The 18284-nt window shown below is 46.0% G+C and overlaps 1 protein-coding gene across 1 annotated transcript in view; it reads right to left on the reverse strand.

The window, feature by feature from the left end:
- LOC142742830 (ras GTPase-activating protein 4-like) overlaps positions 1-15597 on the reverse strand; it is a 182797-nt gene extending 167200 nt beyond the window's left edge. The window contains exon 1 of the mRNA XM_075852979.1: positions 15334-15597. Coding sequence (XP_075709094.1) covers positions 15334-15398 — 65 coding nt within the window. The 5' untranslated portion in view covers positions 15399-15597. The remainder of the gene's footprint in view (positions 1-15333) is intronic.
- Between the last annotated feature and the right edge of the window lie 2687 nt (positions 15598-18284).

The raw sequence follows: 18284 nt of genomic DNA on the forward strand, positions 1-18284 counted from the left end.
CGTTTCCGGCGCCCTCCCTCACCAGCTGCTCATCCCGAGCTCCACTTACCCGGTCCGGACGCTCTGCTGTCCCTGGACGGCGTCAGGTGAGTGAATCCATTACCTCCTTCCGCAGTCGGCATCCTCGATGTGCGGCTGCAGTCACTAGAGGGCGCACGCGCTGACTCGTCCTGCCTTAAAGGGCCAGCGTGCACCTTAATTCCCAAGAACTTCCTATTTAAGGTTCCTCCTCCCTTCCATCCCTGCTTGTTCAACCAAGTTCCCCGTGAGTTCCCTGTGCCCTAGTTCCCTGTTTACGTTCCTTCTGCCTTTGTCTGGATTTCCCGTTACTGACCTCTGCTTGAACTTGACTATCCTTGTCTGCCGCCTGCCTTGACCTATTGCTGCCATACCCGTTACGACGCCTGCCTTGACCTATTGCTGCCATACCCGTTACGACGTCTACTGCCGGCCTTGACCTATTGCTGCCATACCCGTTACGACGTCTGCTGCCTGTCCTTACTTCTGCCTATCCATCCGACTGCCTCTACCTGCTGTGACAAGCGTTGCCTGGGTTCGAAGCACCATCTCCTAGACGACACCGAGGATCCACGAACAAACCGGTGAGAACAGTTATAGGCAGTATTATTCAGTATCAGTATGGGGGTATTATTCAGCCACTATGTGGTTATGGTGTGGCTGTATTATTCAGTAACAGTGTGGGGGTATTATTTAGTCACTATGTGGTTGTAACGTCTATGGCCGCGGTCCGTCGTTCTAAATTACCCCTCGACGACCGCGGCCATGGACATCCTGCTGCTGTGCTGCGTCGTCCCCCTGTGAGGCGCCGGCACTCACTTCCAGGTATCGAGACTGTCTACCGAAGGGTGCGCGCGTGCTCGTGCCCGCTCTTAAAGGGCCAGCACGCGCGCATGAAAATCATCATCATCAACTCACATGATTTCCTGGACTATAAGAAGGCCACCGCCCTTCTGATCCTCACCTGAGCATTGTTGTTGTTTCCCAAAGTCTGTCTTGCAAATGGTCTCCTAAGTGTCTTCCAGCTTCCCAGTGTTCCCCGTACCTGTATCCTGTGCTATCCAGTACTATCCTGATCTACTGCCGTACTGAGCTGTTGTTGTGCTGTGCTGCATTTCAACGCCTGCTCTGCTACTCCACGCCTGACGTCTACCTGCCGCCTGGTCCCAGCCAAGCCTGCCTTGCTACTGTCTACATTGCCTCAGGTAACCATTCTGGACTATAGATTCGGTACCATACCTGTTTGACCAGCTGCCATCCCGCTACACAGTACGGCCCAGTGGGTCCACACCCCGCACCGTGACAGTGGTTATGGTGTGGTGGTATTATTCAATAACAGTACGGGGTATTATTCAGTCACTATGTGGTTATGGTGTGGCAGTATTATTCAGTAACAGTATGGGGGTATTATTCAGTCACTATGGTGTTATGGTGTGGCGGTATTAATCAGTAACCGTATGGGGGTATTATTCAGACACTATGTGGTTATGGTGTGGCTGTATTATTTGGAGCTTATATTGTGTTATTATTAGTAATATTGGTCTTATAATAGTGAGTTGTGTTCCGTTACAGTATGCAGGTAATATTTCATCCAGTATAGTGGTATGATATAATAACTGTATATGTATATAGATAATTTTTTTGTGTGAGAGGGGGGACATATGCTTTGGAACTTGTGACACTCCTGCACGCGCTAAACATCAGTGATGCAATTCTCTGCACATCGCCTTCTGAATTGACTGCATAATTAATACAATAATTCATTTGGGGCCCCACTTTTAACTTTGCCCTGGGCCACACTTTTTTTATTCTTACGCCTCATGTACACGACCGTGTGCGCCGGCCGAGTCCCGTCAGTGATCCGAGGAAAGATAGAACATGTACTATCTTTCCTCGGATCGGAGACTCTGAACATTTTTCACGGACCCGATTCACCCACTAAAGTGAATGGGTCCGTGAAGACTATCAGATACCACTCGGATGCCGTCAAAAACGGCCCGAGTGGCACAACAGTCGTGTGCATGAGGCGTTAGTGTCAAGCCTCCTAGTGCCAACAGCATATACCCACGGTCTGTGTCCCCCAATGTAACGAACAAGAAATCGCGAGTTTAGAGCCTGGTCATGTGACGGCAAGCGAAACTGGATTTCAGAGACATCTGAGTTAGGCTTCATTCACACAAGCATATTTCATGTCAGTGTGCTGTCCGTTGAAATAACTGATAGCACACTGAACCATGCAATTCAATGCGGCTATTCACACATCCATGCCTTTTCACGGAGCGTGTATCCGTTGCGTGAAACTCACTGCATGTCCTATTACGGTCTGTTTTTTGCTCACACAAATCGGACACGTTCGTGTGAATGAGGCCTTAGAGACAACACTTTAGTAAGTGATAGGTCTTCCTGCATGTAAACCATCTGTACATAAAAAAAAACAACTGGATAACCCCTTTAAATCAATGCAAAGTTAAATAAAAAGAAAATTTAATAATGTGTCTGCGCCTGGAATATGTAATGGCCGGAAGGAGGTGAAGGGAAAGTGAGCCCTAATCTACCCACCGCCCTGTCCCTGCCTACTTGCAACGACTCGCCCTAGGCGACGAGGTACAACTGGGCGGCGGTCCCTACGCTGTCTAAGTGCACAGGAAAACAAACAGGGAACATGCAAGGGAAGGGGCAGTAGCCACGGAACGCCACGAGGAAACGGAGCGGCGAACGGACAGTCAGGACCAGGACGAAGTGAGTACACCCGAGCGGGCAAGGAGACAGAAGCAAGCCAGGGGCAAAGCAAAGCAGGTCAAGCAGAACTGCAGCAAGGCAGAAGCACGGCAGAAGCAGGCTGGAGCAAGCAGCAGTGGGGCCAGGAATCCAAAAGAATTACAAGCACTGAGGGAGAGAACAGGGCAGGTAATAAAGGACAGGGGGCGGAGCTAACTCCGACAGACCAGGCCGCGATAGGCTCTCCCACTCCTGAGCCTGCCACCCTGGTTGGTGGGAGATGGTGTCAGTCGAACAGGTCTGGCCTCAGGTGTGGATTGATTAATCCCAGGAGTATACCTAGATGAAGTACCTGGCAGATCCCTAACAGTACTCCCCCTTTTATGAGGGGCCACCGGACCCTTACTAAGGGGACCCGGTTTAGTGGGGAAGAGAAGGTGGAACCTCCTGATCAATACCCCAGCGTGAACATCACGGGCAGGTACCCAAGTCCTCTCCTCCGGCCCGTATCCTCTCCAATGGACCAGGTACTGGAGGGAGCCCTGGACCATCCTACTGTCCATAATCTTGGCCACCTCGAATTCCACCCCCTCAGGGGTGAGAACGGGAACAGGAGGTATCCTCGAGGGGGACCAGGACGGGGAGCAGCGTTTAAGGAGGGAGGCATGGAAGACGTCATGTATGCGAAATGATGGGGGGAGCTCCAGACGGAAGGATACAGGGTTGAGGACTTCAATGATCTTATAAGGTCCAATAAATCGGGGAGCAAACTTCCTGGACGGGACCTTAAGGCGCAAGTTCCTGGACGACAACCAGACCAAATCCCCGACGACAAACCGGGGGTTAGCAGAACGTCTACTATCCGCCTGAATCTTTTGTGCGCTCTGGGACGCCTCTAGGTTCTTCTGAACCTGGGCCCAGACGGTGCACAGTTCCCGATGAACATCCTCTACCTCAGGATTATTGGAACAACCAGGGGAGACGGAGGAGAATCTTGGGTTAAACCCGAAATTACAGAAAAACGGGGAGACCCCTGACGAGTTACTGACCCGGTTATTCAAGGAAAATTCAGCAAGGGGAAGGAATGAGACCCAATCGAATTGACAGTCGGAGATGAAACACCTTAAATATTGTTCCAGGGATTGGTTGGTCCTTTCCGTTTGGCCATTAGTTTCGGGATGGAAGGCGGAGGAGAAGGACAGATCAATCTCCAACTTTTTACAAAAAGCTCTCCAAAATAAGGAAACAAATTGTACCCCTCTGTCAGAAACGATATTGACTGGGGCCCCATGGAGACGCAGGATGTGTTTCACAAACAAAGAAGCTAACGTCTTGGCGTTAGGTAGCTTCTTAAGGGGCACAAAGTGGCACATCTTGCTGAAGCGGTCGACTACCACCCACACCACCGACTTGCCCTGAGATGGAGGCAAATCGGTGATAAAATCCATGGAGATATGGGTCCAAGGTCTCTGGGGAATGGGCAAGGAACGTAGTAGGCCCGCAGGTCGGGACCTAGGGGTTTTGGACCTAGCGCAAACCTCACAAGCGGCGACGTAAGCCCTAACGTCTTTAGGCAACCCAGGCCACCAATAGTTTCTGGTAATGAGGTGTTTGGTGCCCAAGATGCCAGGATGACCAGATAGAGCGGAGTCATGGTTTTCCCTGAGTACCCTCAGCCGGTATTGCAGGGGAACAAACAGTTTGTCCCCAGGGACGTTCCCGGGTGCTGCACCCTGATCAGCCGCGATATCAGAAGCTAAATCAGAATCCGTGGCAGAGACGATTATACCAGGGGGTAAAATACAAGCAGGATCCTTCTCAGAAGGAGGATTGGCCATGAAACTACGTGACAGAGCATCAGCCTTAATATTCTTGGACCCAGCCCTATAGGTAACCAAGAAATTAAATCTGGTAAAGAATAGTGCCCACCGAGCTTGTCTAGGATTAAGCCTCCGGGCCGATTCTAGGAAAACCAGATTCTTGTGATCCGTAAGGACCGTTACCTGGTGTCTGGCCCCCTCCAGGAAGTGCCGCCACTCCTCAAAAGCCCATTTAATGGCTAGAAGTTCGCGGTTGCCAATATCATAGTTACTCTCCGTGGGCGAAAACTTCCTAGAGAAGTAAGCACAGGGGCGGAGATGGGTGAGGGAGCTGGTACCCTGGGACAAGACGGCCCCCACTCCCACCTCGGAAGCGTCAACCTCCACAATAAATGGCTCCTCTTGGTTGGGCTGAATCAGCACGGGGGCCGAGATAAAGCACTTCTTGAGGGTCTCAAAGGCCTGGACGGCCTCAGGGGGCCAATGGAGGACATCAGCACCCTTGCGGGTAAGGTCCGTAAGAGGCTTAGCGACGACCGAGAAGTTGGCAATAAATCTCCTGTAATAGTTGGCGAACCCTAAAAAACACTGTAACGCCTTAAGGGAGGCAGGTTGGACCCATTCCGCCACAGCCTGAACCTTGGCAGGGTCCATGCGGAATTCATGAGGAGTGAGGATTTGCCCTAAAAATGGTATCTCCTGTACCCCAAAGACACATTTTTCAGTCTTAGCAAACAGATTATTCTCCCGAAGGACCTGGAGCACCTTCCTGACATGCTCCACGTGGGAGGACCAGTCCTTGGAAAACACCAGTATGTCATCAAGGTACACAACAAGAAAATTACCCAGGTACTCTCTCAGGATTTCATTAATAAAATTCTGGAAGACAGCAGGGGCATTACACAACCCAAAGGGCATGACCAGGTATTCGAAATGACCCTCGGGTGTGTTGAACGCAGTTTTCCACTCATCCCCCTCTTTGATGCGGATAAGGTTATATGCCCCCCGTAGATCGAACTTAGAAAACCATTGGGCTCCCTGAACCTGATTAAAAAGATCCGGAATCAAAGGAAGTGGGTACTGGTTCCTTACGGTGACCTTATTCAGGTTACGATAATCAATGCACGGCCTAAGACCACCATCCTTCTTCCCCACGAAGAAGAAGCCAGCACCTACAGGAGAAGTCGAGGGGCGAATGAAACCCTTGGCCAGGCATTCTTGGATATATTCCCTCATAGCTTTACGTTCAGGACATGAAAGATTAAATATCCTCCCCTTAGGAAGCTTGGCACCAGGCACCAAATCGATAGCGCAATCGTAATCTCTATGGGGGGGCAACACCTCGGAGGCCTCCTTAGAAAACACATCGGCGAAGTCCTGAACAAACTCAGGAAGCGTGTTTACCTCCTCCCGGGGAGAAATAGAGTTAACAGAAAGACATGACATAAGACATTCATTACCCCATTTGGTGAGATCCCCAGTATTCCAATCAAACGTGGGATTATGCAACTGCAACCAGGGAAGGCCTAAAACCAGATCAGACGATAATCCCTGCATCACCAGTACAGAGCACTGCTCCAAATGCATGGAGCCAACAAGGAGTTCAAAAACAGGAGTATGCTGAGTAAAATAACCATTAGCAAGGGGAGTTGAGTCGATTCCTACTACAGGGATAGGATAAGGTAAATCAATACAAGGCATCTTTAGAGACATAGCAAATTCCGCAGACATGATATTAGCAGATGACCCTGAATCCACGAAAGCACTGCCCGTGGCAGCCCGGCCAGCAAACGAGACCTGAAAGGGAAGCAAAATTTTATTGCGTTTCACATTAACGGGAAATACCTGTGCGCCCAAGTGACCTCCCCGATGATCACTTAGGCGCGGAAGTTTTCCGGCTTCTTATTCTTGCGCCTGGGACAGGTGTTCAGTAGATGCTTGTCGTCCCCACAGTAGAAGCAGAGACCATTCATTCTGCGAAACTCCCTACGTTGTCGAGGGGACATGGAGGCCCCGAGTTGCATAGGTACCTCCGAGTCCTCCGTGGAGGGGCGAGGAGACGGGACCTCGGGGGGGATTGCAGAAAAGTCAGAGGGGAGCACACTGAAGCGTTCTAGCTGACGTTCCCTGAGACGTCGGTCAAGTCGTACTGCTAGGGCCATAACCTGGTCAAGGGAGTCAGACGAGGGGTAGCTAACCAGCAGATCCTTCAGGGCGTCAGATAATCCTAACCTAAACTGGCACCTTAGGGCCGGATCGTTCCACTGAGAAGCTACGCACCACTTCCTAAAATCAGAACAGTATTCCTCAACCGGTCTCCTACCCTGACGTAAGGTCACCAGCTGACTCTCGGCTAAGGCAGTCCTGTCAGTCTCGTCGTAAATGAGTCCGAGGGCAGAGAAAAAACGATCAACAGAGGAAAGTTCAGGGGCGTCAAGAGCCAAGGAGAAGGCCCACTCTTGGGGCCCTTCCTGGAGTCGGGATATGATGATACCCACCCGCTGGTTCTCGGAACCTGAGGAGTGGGGCTTTAGGCGGAAATACAGTCTGCAACTCTCCCGGAAGGAGAGAAACGTCTTACGGTCCCCTGAGAACCGGTCAGGTAACTTGAGGTCGGGTTCTAGAGGTAAGGTGAGGGGTACTACTAAAGCAGCGTCACCCTGATTGACCCTTTGGGCCAGGGCCTGGACCTGTAGGGAGAGGCCCTGCATCTGCTGGGCCAGGGTCTCAAGGAGGTCCATGATAGCGTCAGCGTAGGAGAAATGGTAGACTAGGTAAGGGCTTGTAATTATGTAATGGCCGGAAGGAGGTGAAGGGAAAGTGAGCCCTAATCTACCCACCGCCCTGTCCCTGCCTACTTGCAACGACTCGCCCTAGGCGACGAGGTACAACTGGGCGGCGGTCCCTACGCTGTCTAAGTGCACAGGAAAACAAACAGGGAACATGCAAGGGAAGGGGCAGTAGCCACGGAACGCCACGAGGAAACGGAGCGGCGAACGGACAGTCAGGACCAGGACGAAGTGAGTACACCCGAGCGGGCAAGGAGACAGAAGCAAGCCAGGGGCAAAGCAAAGCAGGTCAAGCAGAACTGCAGCAAGGCAGAAGCACGGCAGAAGCAGGCTGGAGCAAGCAGCAGTGGGGCCAGGAATCCAAAAGAATTACAAGCACTGAGGGAGAGAACAGGGCAGGTAATAAAGGACAGGGGGCGGAGCTAACTCCGACAGACCAGGCCGCGATAGGCTCTCCCACTCCTGAGCCTGCCACCCTGGTTGGTGGGAGATGGTGTCAGTCGAACAGGTCTGGCCTCAGGTGTGGATTGATTAATCCCAGGAGTATACCTAGATGAAGTACCTGGCAGATCCCTAACAGAATGTGTCAAGAAATGTGCCACAATTTGGTGCATTTTGGCACATTTCATTGTAGAACAGAGGTTTGCACCTCTCTAGACACTTGTTTGAAAATTTCCGGAAAGGGGTATGGGCCTTAGCAGAAAAAAAGCGAAGCGTAAAATGCACCAAATTTAGCTAGAAGCACCAAATATGTCATACAGCATGCACCACTGTGATAAATTTGGCACATCTTCTGACTGCCTGGTCTAAGTTTACACTGTCTTAAAGTTTCCCAGCTTGGTAAATCTGCCCCAATATATCAACGTGTGTTAAATTCCGATTAATAGTACATTCCCTGTTAGAAATTCTCTCTTATTAACATTGCACATCTGTTCTCTGTGGTAAAAATATCCTGGGTGATTATCTATCTATTTTGTCTGTACTATATACATCATTTCCAGAATTTATTTTTCCTGACGAAAGCTAAACAGACCTCCCCTCTCCCGTGCCAAAAAGAGAGGAGAGCCATCGTCAGTATATTAGAACATGGGACCTTACCGTAAACTGTGTACACAGAGGATTACTCTCCTTGTGACAATATTATGTATTTCTGGTTCTAAACCACCATTTTAAGGTCCTTTGCTCTAAATATCCTGCTTGCATATTTTATTTACAAAAATAGGATTATCAATATGGAATATAAATGCCTACAATTTTATTTAGCTATATAATATATATATATAAAGAAATCCTGCAGCACTCCGGTATGGAAAATAAAGGTGATTTATTTCAAACAGCAAAATAGGATGCAACGTTTCTGTCCAACCTTAGGACCTTTTTCAAGCTTGAAAAAGTTCCTAAGGCCTCATGCACACGAACGTAAAAACGCCCGTAATTACGGGCCCATAGACTTCTATTGGCCACGGGTACCTTCCCGTATTATCAGGGAAGGTGCCCGTGCCGTTGAAAAATATGAAACATGTCCTATTTCAGGCCGTAATAATGGCACGGGCAGGCCCATAGAAGTCTATCGGGCTCCCGTAATTACGGGTGGCTACGTGTGTGCACCCGTAATTACGTGAGCATTGATAGGCGACGTCAGGGGATAGTCACTGTCCAGGGTGCTGAAAGAGTTAACTGAACGGCAGTAACTCTTTCAGCACCCGGACAGTGGCTACCGCTAGAGTTAATAGTATTAAAAGTTAACTTACCTGATTCTTCCTCCAGTCCGGCCTCCCGGGATGACGTTTCATCTCATGTTACCGCTGCAGCCAATCTCCGGCCAATCACAGGCTGCAGCGGTCACATGGACTGCCGCGTCATCCCGGGAGGTCGGACTTGATGTCAAAAGAGGGACGCGTCACCAAGGCAACGGTACGTATGAACTTCTTTTACTTTCAATCGCTGCAGAAACTCTGCCCGAAAGGGCTGCCCCTTCTCTCTTTCCAGCACTGATAGAAGGGGCTGCTGATTACTACAGAGAAAACGGGTCCGTAAATACGGGTCGAATACGTGTGACAAAGGACCCATATTTACGCCAGTATTTACCTATCATGTACATGTACACCTCAATTGTACATGTTCACTAGGTGCCAATATATATATATATATATATATATATATTATATAATGATAATTGTTACCAATACGTCTGGAATTTTCCTACCAAAGACATTTATAGCATATTCACAGTATATTCTATAAATGTCTGATATGTCGGATTCCAAAATCTAGGTTCCCAACTTATTGGTAGAACGGGGCAAATAATTCAGCCATGCTCATGCTCTGGGGCCGCTAGCAAGCTATATGATATCCAGAATCAATGATGTATAGCCAATATTGGGAAAGATTTTTCAGTTTATTGACGTTTATAATCAAAGTATTCCTGTAAAAAAAAAAAAAAAAGATAGTCACCATGGTGATTAGGAAATCATCCCAGGCGATCTGGTTTTGCTTCCTGCCCTACATGCGCTCAGAACGCCAAATTCATAGAGTTGAATTTTGTCACCAATAATATGAAGCGTCATCTCTTCTGACACAAGCGGTCACTGACTGCTTCTACCAGGCAGAGAGGGCACACCGTCATATGATTAGAGTGATGTGCGCTCCTTCTACATCGGTCTCTGTTAGCAGCAGTCGATGTAGGAATCTATGTACAGCACCTGGCTATAGCTTGCTCATATTGAGCTACCTGCCAGCAGAGGGTGCCTAGTGGCATATTGCGGGTGGGTCGGATTTGTAGAGTTGTGTGATTGCCTGATAAGGAAGTAACGTGTGGGGCCTGCAGTGAAGGGGTGGGTCAACTGTGAGGGCCTTGATAAAGCGTGTACGCACGTGAAACGGCCATAGACTTATTCCACATCATAGACCAAGATCCTGAATAAAATAAATTTATTGCAAAGTCGGTGAGTGCCTCGATATTTTCTATTTTTGAATTTAAGTTGTATGTGCTGTGCTGGTCAACAAGCACCTCCGGGGCAATTGGACTGCTGTGATCCATCAAAAAGGCCATTGAAAAACTCCATTCAATAATTACTGGTTCAACAGTGCCAGGCTTTTCCTTCTTCCTTCTATTTATGTTATAGTGTATATGGGCTAGAGCACGTTGTGATAACCAGCTATGGAAAACAATCCAGTGGATTCTGAGGAGGTTATGGCAACTTTGGATTTGGCAGCGTTGATCGCAGGTCGTATAGATGTGGATGCGTTTTTTGTACAATGCAATCTCAAAGATGAGTTGCAGGTGATGGGCACAAAAGCTCTTGAAAACAAGGTTATGTTCTTGTCTGAAAAAGAAGTAAGGGCCTTGAAAAAGCGTGTACGCATGCGAAACGGCCGTAGGCTTATTCCACATCATAGACCAAGATCCTGAATAAAAGAAATTTATTGCAAAGTCGGTGAGTGCCTCAATATTTTCTATTTTTGAATAACTGTTACAAATGTTGGGGGGGCTGCTGTAACTACTGAGGAAGTGTGGGGGGCTCCTTTGACTACTGGGGATGTGAAGCGGCGGCTTTAGCTATTGGGAAATTATGGGATGGCTGTTATGTTTACTGGGGAAGTGGCCTTGCTTTGTTTTTTTAATGTTATGGTCATTGTCTAACTGACTCACCAGATCACTAATTTTCTCCGGTGGGCCCCATTTCTGAAACAATAACAGCAACAGTGTGTCGTTACCGATTTCTAACCTTTGGAGATGGCTCCTAGTTAAAATTTGTCCAGACCTCAGTTTAAATGTCCTACAGCTTCCCTGCTGACTACAGACACAAGTGATGGTGGCCTGTATTCTGCTGACAGATGCACAGGGCAACTGCTAAAATGTGATTTCTCTGAAACTAGTCTTTTTTAAATGATCAGATCACTATTGCTAATAAAGAAAGCAGTTCCTTGATAAAGAAATGAAGTACTGTGAAAAATCTTCAAAATACCAAATCTTTGAGACAACAACCCATTTATCCAGACCAGATTTCCGGTGATATGTATATTCCGTGCACACTGGCCATCTTCTTAGAGAGGACCACCCTTCTAGAAGAACAATTTTGGGCGGTCATCTCAATGAAATTTAATTCTATATGCAATATAGGTTCCCAAAAACTTTGCATAAAAAATAGTGATTGGATGTAAAAGGACTAAATCAACAAAAGTCTCAACATTGAAAAAAATGATAATGCTTTCTGGTTATTTTACATACATCCCATATGCCTATGATTTGTACACATTAACTGCTTTATCCAAAACTTTCAGTACTGCATGCTATTTCAATGCATTTACATATGAACTAACCACAGTGTTATGGTCCCCCTTCTAGCAGTAATAACACCTGCAGGCTATAAAAAGACGTAAAATGACAGACACAAAAGAGAAGCCTAAAGTGAACAATGACAAAGGAAGAGCATTCTGTTAGTGTTATCCAAGTCCTCTAAACGGTCAGAACCACAAAGGTCTCTTCCTTGGTACCACCACCCAGCAGAGATAAGTGCACTCTGCAATGCATAGCAAATGCCTGTGAACCACTCAAATGTAAAATGAGAAAAGTGTTATCTTGGAGATGTAACTGACTGTCAATTGACAGCCTATAACTTGAGCAGGCTGTAGAGAATATACGGAGGACATCTCTTGAATAATGATCACACAGGGAAAGAATTCACGTACACTGGATTTTTTTTTCTTGAGTGTTTCAACAAAATAGGACTTGCCTTCTACAGATGTAAAAAAACAAACATCTATTATGTCATCTTATAAAAAGACAACAAATATAGAATCTAAATAAAATTCTGGTCCAATCACCACTAAATTGCTCCATGTAAATGAATGAAATCATATGGTAAAAATAAAAAATTAAAAATCATTCTATTATGGATTAGTATTGTTAATTGTTCTTAAAAGGAGTTCTCTGTCAAATGAAAAAAAAAGGTCTATTTTTTTCCCAGAATCAAAGGTATCTGGTCCATGGGCTGTGTGATATTGCAGCACAGTTCCATCCACTTAAATAGGACTGACCTGCAGTACCAGACATTGTCCATGGACAAGAGTTGAGCTGTTTTGTGTAAAAAGATAAAGGAATAAATCCTAGGTTTTAAGCAAAACTGCTTAAAGGGGTTTTACATGATAGAACATTGATTGATGTTTTTTTTTTTACATATGCAAACAACAGAGGCAAACTGTGGGGTATCTATGGGGCTCATGAAAATGGGGTGACCTGTCTCAGATTAGTCTTGTCCAACTTTCCCAAAAGTGGTGTGAAACTATGCAGGGATCCCTGTCTCCAAAAGGACCACATCATCAGCAAATAAGAGAGGTAGATTGACCAAAAGGTGCCATTACCTCTCTCTTGGGAATCGTGACATTGGGTGAACAAGCACAAAGCCCTCCTATCCCAGGATGGGAGGTGTGATGGTGTGGAACAGCACTATAAAGGAGCCCCACCTTGATTTTTGCTATGGAGCCATGTACACTCGGTAGACTCTTGTAAGATGTTATAAAGCAATGCAGAAACGAGCCAGTATCTCACATATTGTAGTAAACAATACATTTGTGATTATGCGATTACTAGGCTTTTTAGGACTGCAGCAATTTTTCTGAACATTTTGTGCCAAGATAACAGGCAATTACAGGTAATGGCCTTATACTATTCCAAATCATATCTTTCTACTGTGACTAGCACTTACAGTACCTCTACCAGTTACTGAAAGCTACACAACCTCATCCTGTTTTCTATGCGATTACAATTATTTATTTTGCAATAAATACCTCTTTAACAGAATCACAAAATCCTATATTGGATTTGAGCTGGCCAAACATACAAAATGATTCTGTCCAGAAATAAGCAGACGGTGACGTTGCAGATATCTTACTATCTCGCAATTGACATAATGATTTTTCCTTAAAGGGAACCGGTCAGGCGGATTTAGGTCACCAAACCGCAAGCCAGATCCTGGTGGCATACAGTGATTGCACAGTGTGAAGATAAACCCAAGGTCAGTACCTGCGCGTTCGCCGGAGAAGGCTTGTGATCACGTATCCTGACCTGAGGGACGTTAGTCAAGCCAGGAAAGGGGGATTATCCAGCGTGGCTCTGCAGAGCAGCGGCGCCACCCCATGACTATCTACCTAATTTGCATACATCATGTCCCGTTTTAAAACATATTTTTCTATATTATGCTGCATCCACTATAATATACAAGAGCATCCATTTCCGTTCTGGATAACAGGTGGTGGCAGTTTTGGGGACATAAATCCTCCTGACCGGTTCCCTTTAAGTATGATAAAAATTATATTTTATCCTGATCAGAATATTTATCATTTATTACAACAATTTGTAGTGTATGATCTTACATACATAGATCCTGAATAAAACATCTTCTCCAATCCCATGCGACTGGATCTTCCAATGCATCTATAGTGTACCATCATACAGTACACATAAAGATCCTGAATAAACATCTAGTCTAATCCCATGACTTGATCTAGCAATAAATCTCTGTGTACAGTTGAACACTATACTGCATAAATAACACACAACAAATAAAAATACAAACAAATAAATGATTAAATACAAACAAACAACAAACCATTCTGTTCAATATCTCGTCACCTGAACCAGCAAGACATCAGAGTGTATCATACAACATATAGGGGACGCATGATCTGAACCAGCAGATTATCGGAAGATTACCAAAAAAGACACAGGGAGCCTAAATGTAAATGATATCTAAACAATATATGCGCCTATAGTGTCCAATATATTCAGCTGATTTATTATGATGATATGAAACTGAAAAACACAGAAGAATATGGACCTGAATGAACAAACTGGATCTTTCACACAACGGGCTTGCAGAAATCTATGTGAATGCTGCAGAAACATCCCCCTTCAAATGTTTGGTATTGATAATCAGTGGAAAAAATTTCTGCAACAAAACTGTCGCGTGTGAATGTATCCTAGCGGTTCCTCTATGACATGTAAAACGCTGGGAGGTTTTGATTGTGTGCTCCACGGGGGACAGGGGCTGATGTGAGGAATTACAATCTGTGTAGAGCCCAATGGAATATGTCGGATCTATACAAATAGTGGATAATACACAACCTCTAGCCCCGCTAAGGACAGGGACAAGGACAGTGCTGCAGAGAAAACGGCAAAAAATTCTAGTACATGTAAAGTGTCACATCTAGGGACTGTGGACAGGGACTGATGTGAGAATATATTGGTGCTATATGACATTCAGGGAACTGAGATTGTGACCAGTATTGGGGACAGGGACTGATGCCAGCGTGCTCGCTGTATTAGATATACACATAGATAATGTATAGAAATTCCTGGTGTGATCACTTGTGACCTGTCCCAGCAATACATATGTAATGTTTTCTAAGAACTGGGATTGTACTCAACATTGGGGACAGGGACTAATGTGACGGCTATAATGGCACTATATAAATAATGGGTGATAAATTCCTTTTTTTTAGTTTGATGACATGTCTGTCCTGCAGGTTTGTAGCTAAGATTTCCTTCACCTGGGATAAGAATTCAGTTTACTGCCCATGTCTGGTATCCGGGCATCCTGGCTAAGGCAGAGTGGCTTGTTGACGCCTCCGCTGGCACCCAGTGCCCCAACCAGACTCAAACTCCGTCTCTAAAATATATTCCCTTCTAGAATGCAATGTATGAATTTATTAGTTTTTTTCCTATAGCACTGGCATATGCCACAGCGCTGTACACAATACATGCCCCCATATCCTGGCACTGGCAATGTAATGTATTACAGTATTATATTATTAGCTCGATGCCACTGACTAGTCACAGTCATTGCCTCAGATAATCTTTCCTGAACTTTATTCAGTGACCCCAGCAATAACCAGCCGTTCTTCTGCCCATAATGTTACCCATGCCGGCTGCAATAACACAGAGCTAACAGATGGTCCGTGCCACTGTGGGCACCGAGGCTACTTACATGTCCTTGGCTGGTAAGTTCTTCCCTTCCACCACCCGAATAAAGAGGGAGCTCCGTCTGGCCATCGCTGTGAGAGGGTTCAGCAGCCCGCTCTCGTCCTCGGCTCCCTCCACATTAGTCCTCAGTATATCAGGTGCTTATGGCTGCAGAGAAATATCAATCAGATGGCAGCCAGTAGCTGAGGAGACCTCGGGGGGCGGGGCTAAGAAGTGCACACAAGCAGGACCTGTCCTCTCCCGCTCTCCGTGTAGCAGCTGGAGTTCCAGCTACGTGACGTCACGGGTGTCGTGACGTCCTGTCAACCTGCCGAGTGTGTGGAGGGAACGCTGCCAGCTGCGACCGCCGAGGGTTCTCTGAAAGAGTGGAAAGTACACATTTCCCTAAATATAACTGGACAGGAAACGGAGTAAAACACGAGACAGACGTCATGTCAATGAATTGCGAAAGCTTAGCTGCCTTATTCAGGGCTTTATTTTTTATTTTTACCAATGCCCTACTCCATTAACAGCGTCCTTGTAAATAGTGGCCGCAGAATAGGTGCAGGCACAAGAGCTAGGACCCGCATCGAACGGACATTTTTTACATATCCCATGAGTATGCCATAAATGTCTTAGATGGGACTACCCCTTTAAAGGGGTTATGTGGGGACCGAAAAGTATTAGCAGTGTACTCACTGCAGTATGTGAGTACACTCGCTAATATACATTCCGGTCCCCCGTCGCGCTGATTATGAGATTTTAATAGTGCTGGCGGGGTACCAGAAGTTTAGTTGCACAGCCTTCCTTCATGACGATGCAACTCTTTGAATTACATAGAATACAGCGGGGCCGGTCACATGACGAAGAGTCGCGTCGTTATGAAGGAAGACTGTGTTACTAGACTTCCAGTCCCTCGCCAGGGATAAAAAAATCTATTAATATCTTATAATCAGCGCGACGGGGGACCGGAATGTATATTAGCAAGTCACTGTTAAAGATCTGCCAGGCACAGCTTCTGTATCTACGCCCATAGGTATTCAGTCTGCACCTGCTTCTATGTCTGTGAGACTGACTCCATCTTCCACCACCCAGGATGGCAGGCTTAGGAGTGGGAGAGCCTATCACAGCCTGGCCAGACTATTTATACCTGCCTTTCCTGTTCCTCCTTGCTTGTGATTCTTCTCTGTTGGTTTCCTGGCCCTGCTGCAGCTTCTTGAACTACTTGACCCTGCTTCGTATTGACCCTGGCTTACTGACTACTCTTCTGCTCTGCGTTTGGTACCTCGTACACTCCTGGTTTGACTCGGCTCGTTCACCACTCTTGTTGCTCACGGTGTTGCCGTGGGCAACTGCCCCTTATCCCTTGCTTATGTGTACCCTTGTCTATTTGTCTGTCGTGCACTTATTGAGCGTAGGGACTGTCGCCCAGTTGTACCCCGTCGCCTAGGGCGGGTCGTTGCAAGTAGGCGGGGACTGAGTAGCGGGTAGATTAGGGCTCACTTGTCTGTTTCCTTACCCCCATCATTACAGTCACATAGTGCAGTGAGTACATGGCTAATACTTTTCGGTTCCCACATAACCGCTTTAATGGAAGTGATGTGTATTGTGACAAATTTATCAAAGAAAACACATGCTGTTATAAATATGTTTCAACATATGTCAATAAAGTAGTTATCCTTAACTTCGGCTCTGTTCACATCTACGCTGGAGGTTCCATACAGAGTCTCCTTTTGCAGAATCCTTCATATTTGACAAATATAGCGCAGAATGCATCACTATTTTTTCCAGTAAAATGACGAACCCCATTATGGAACCCAATGGACCCTATTATAAGTCATTAGAGTCCATCGGGCGCGGTTGGTGTGCGTTGTGTAACGGATCCGGCACTCCATCCTATGACGGAGCAGAACAATATAATTGACGAACGCAGATGTGAACAGAACCTTAGACATTGGCTAAAATAGCGCCACTTATAAAACTTGGATCGGTGCAGTTTTGAAATTGACTACAGGGAAAAGCACTTTCATTGTTAATAGCTTGCAGTAAACTGCCATTTAGCTGTATAACTGCGTGGCCATTAACATTTTCCCTGTAGTCAATTTGAAAACTGCGCCAATCTAAGTGTCAGCATGATTTCGGCTGCCGTGGACTACCCTTGGATTTGCCTGTTCTACCTATTTTTTTCGGAGATTTCTGCACAATGTGGGACTGAGAGTTTAGACATGTACAGGCTAAAGCTGGCTATAAGCATAAAGACTTTGGTCAAAGGATTTAAAGGGGCTGTCAAAGTTCTAGTAAATACAGTTATAGAAGGTAATAATCAGAACAATAAACTATGTATTTTGTCTTCCATATCACCACTTTCTGCAGATGTAAACAAATATAGCTTATGTCTGGTATCTAAGGAAGTGGAGATGTATAGTACAAAGCTGGACCCTAACCCGTTTTCCTATAGTATGGGATTTAATAATAAGGAATTAGTGGTCATCATTGGAAGAGATAGTCATATATAATTGATTTCACACACAACAATGCTACAATACACCAAATATACCTTGTGAACCATCATGCTGGGTACTTTTACCCTATTTGAAGGAACTGGAGGGTGTTTGAAATCATTAGGGTGCAGTCACACGTGGCAGATTTTATTGCAGACATTTTCGCTATTCTTCTGAATGGACTTGTTTCTTTAGCAGGTGCATGGATATCTGGAAGTTCCATTTAGATAAATGGAACTGATTTTCAGTCACAGAAAATTTTTGCAACAAAATCTGCTGTGTGTGACTCTACCCTTACTCAACATCCTGACTTGGACCATTGTACTTAATCTGACAGAAGGAATGACAGTCACGAGTGTGCACAGTGAAATTAGGGAAGAGCTCATACCTATAAAGGCTTCCTTTGTCAATGTGTATATGCACTGGACAGAGAATGCACGGAGCAGGACAAAGGTAAAGTGATTCTAATTTCTAG

Source organism: Rhinoderma darwinii, chromosome 2 (genome assembly GCF_050947455.1).
Source record: "Rhinoderma darwinii isolate aRhiDar2 chromosome 2, aRhiDar2.hap1, whole genome shotgun sequence".
Lineage (NCBI taxonomy): Eukaryota > Metazoa > Chordata > Amphibia > Anura > Rhinodermatidae > Rhinoderma > Rhinoderma darwinii.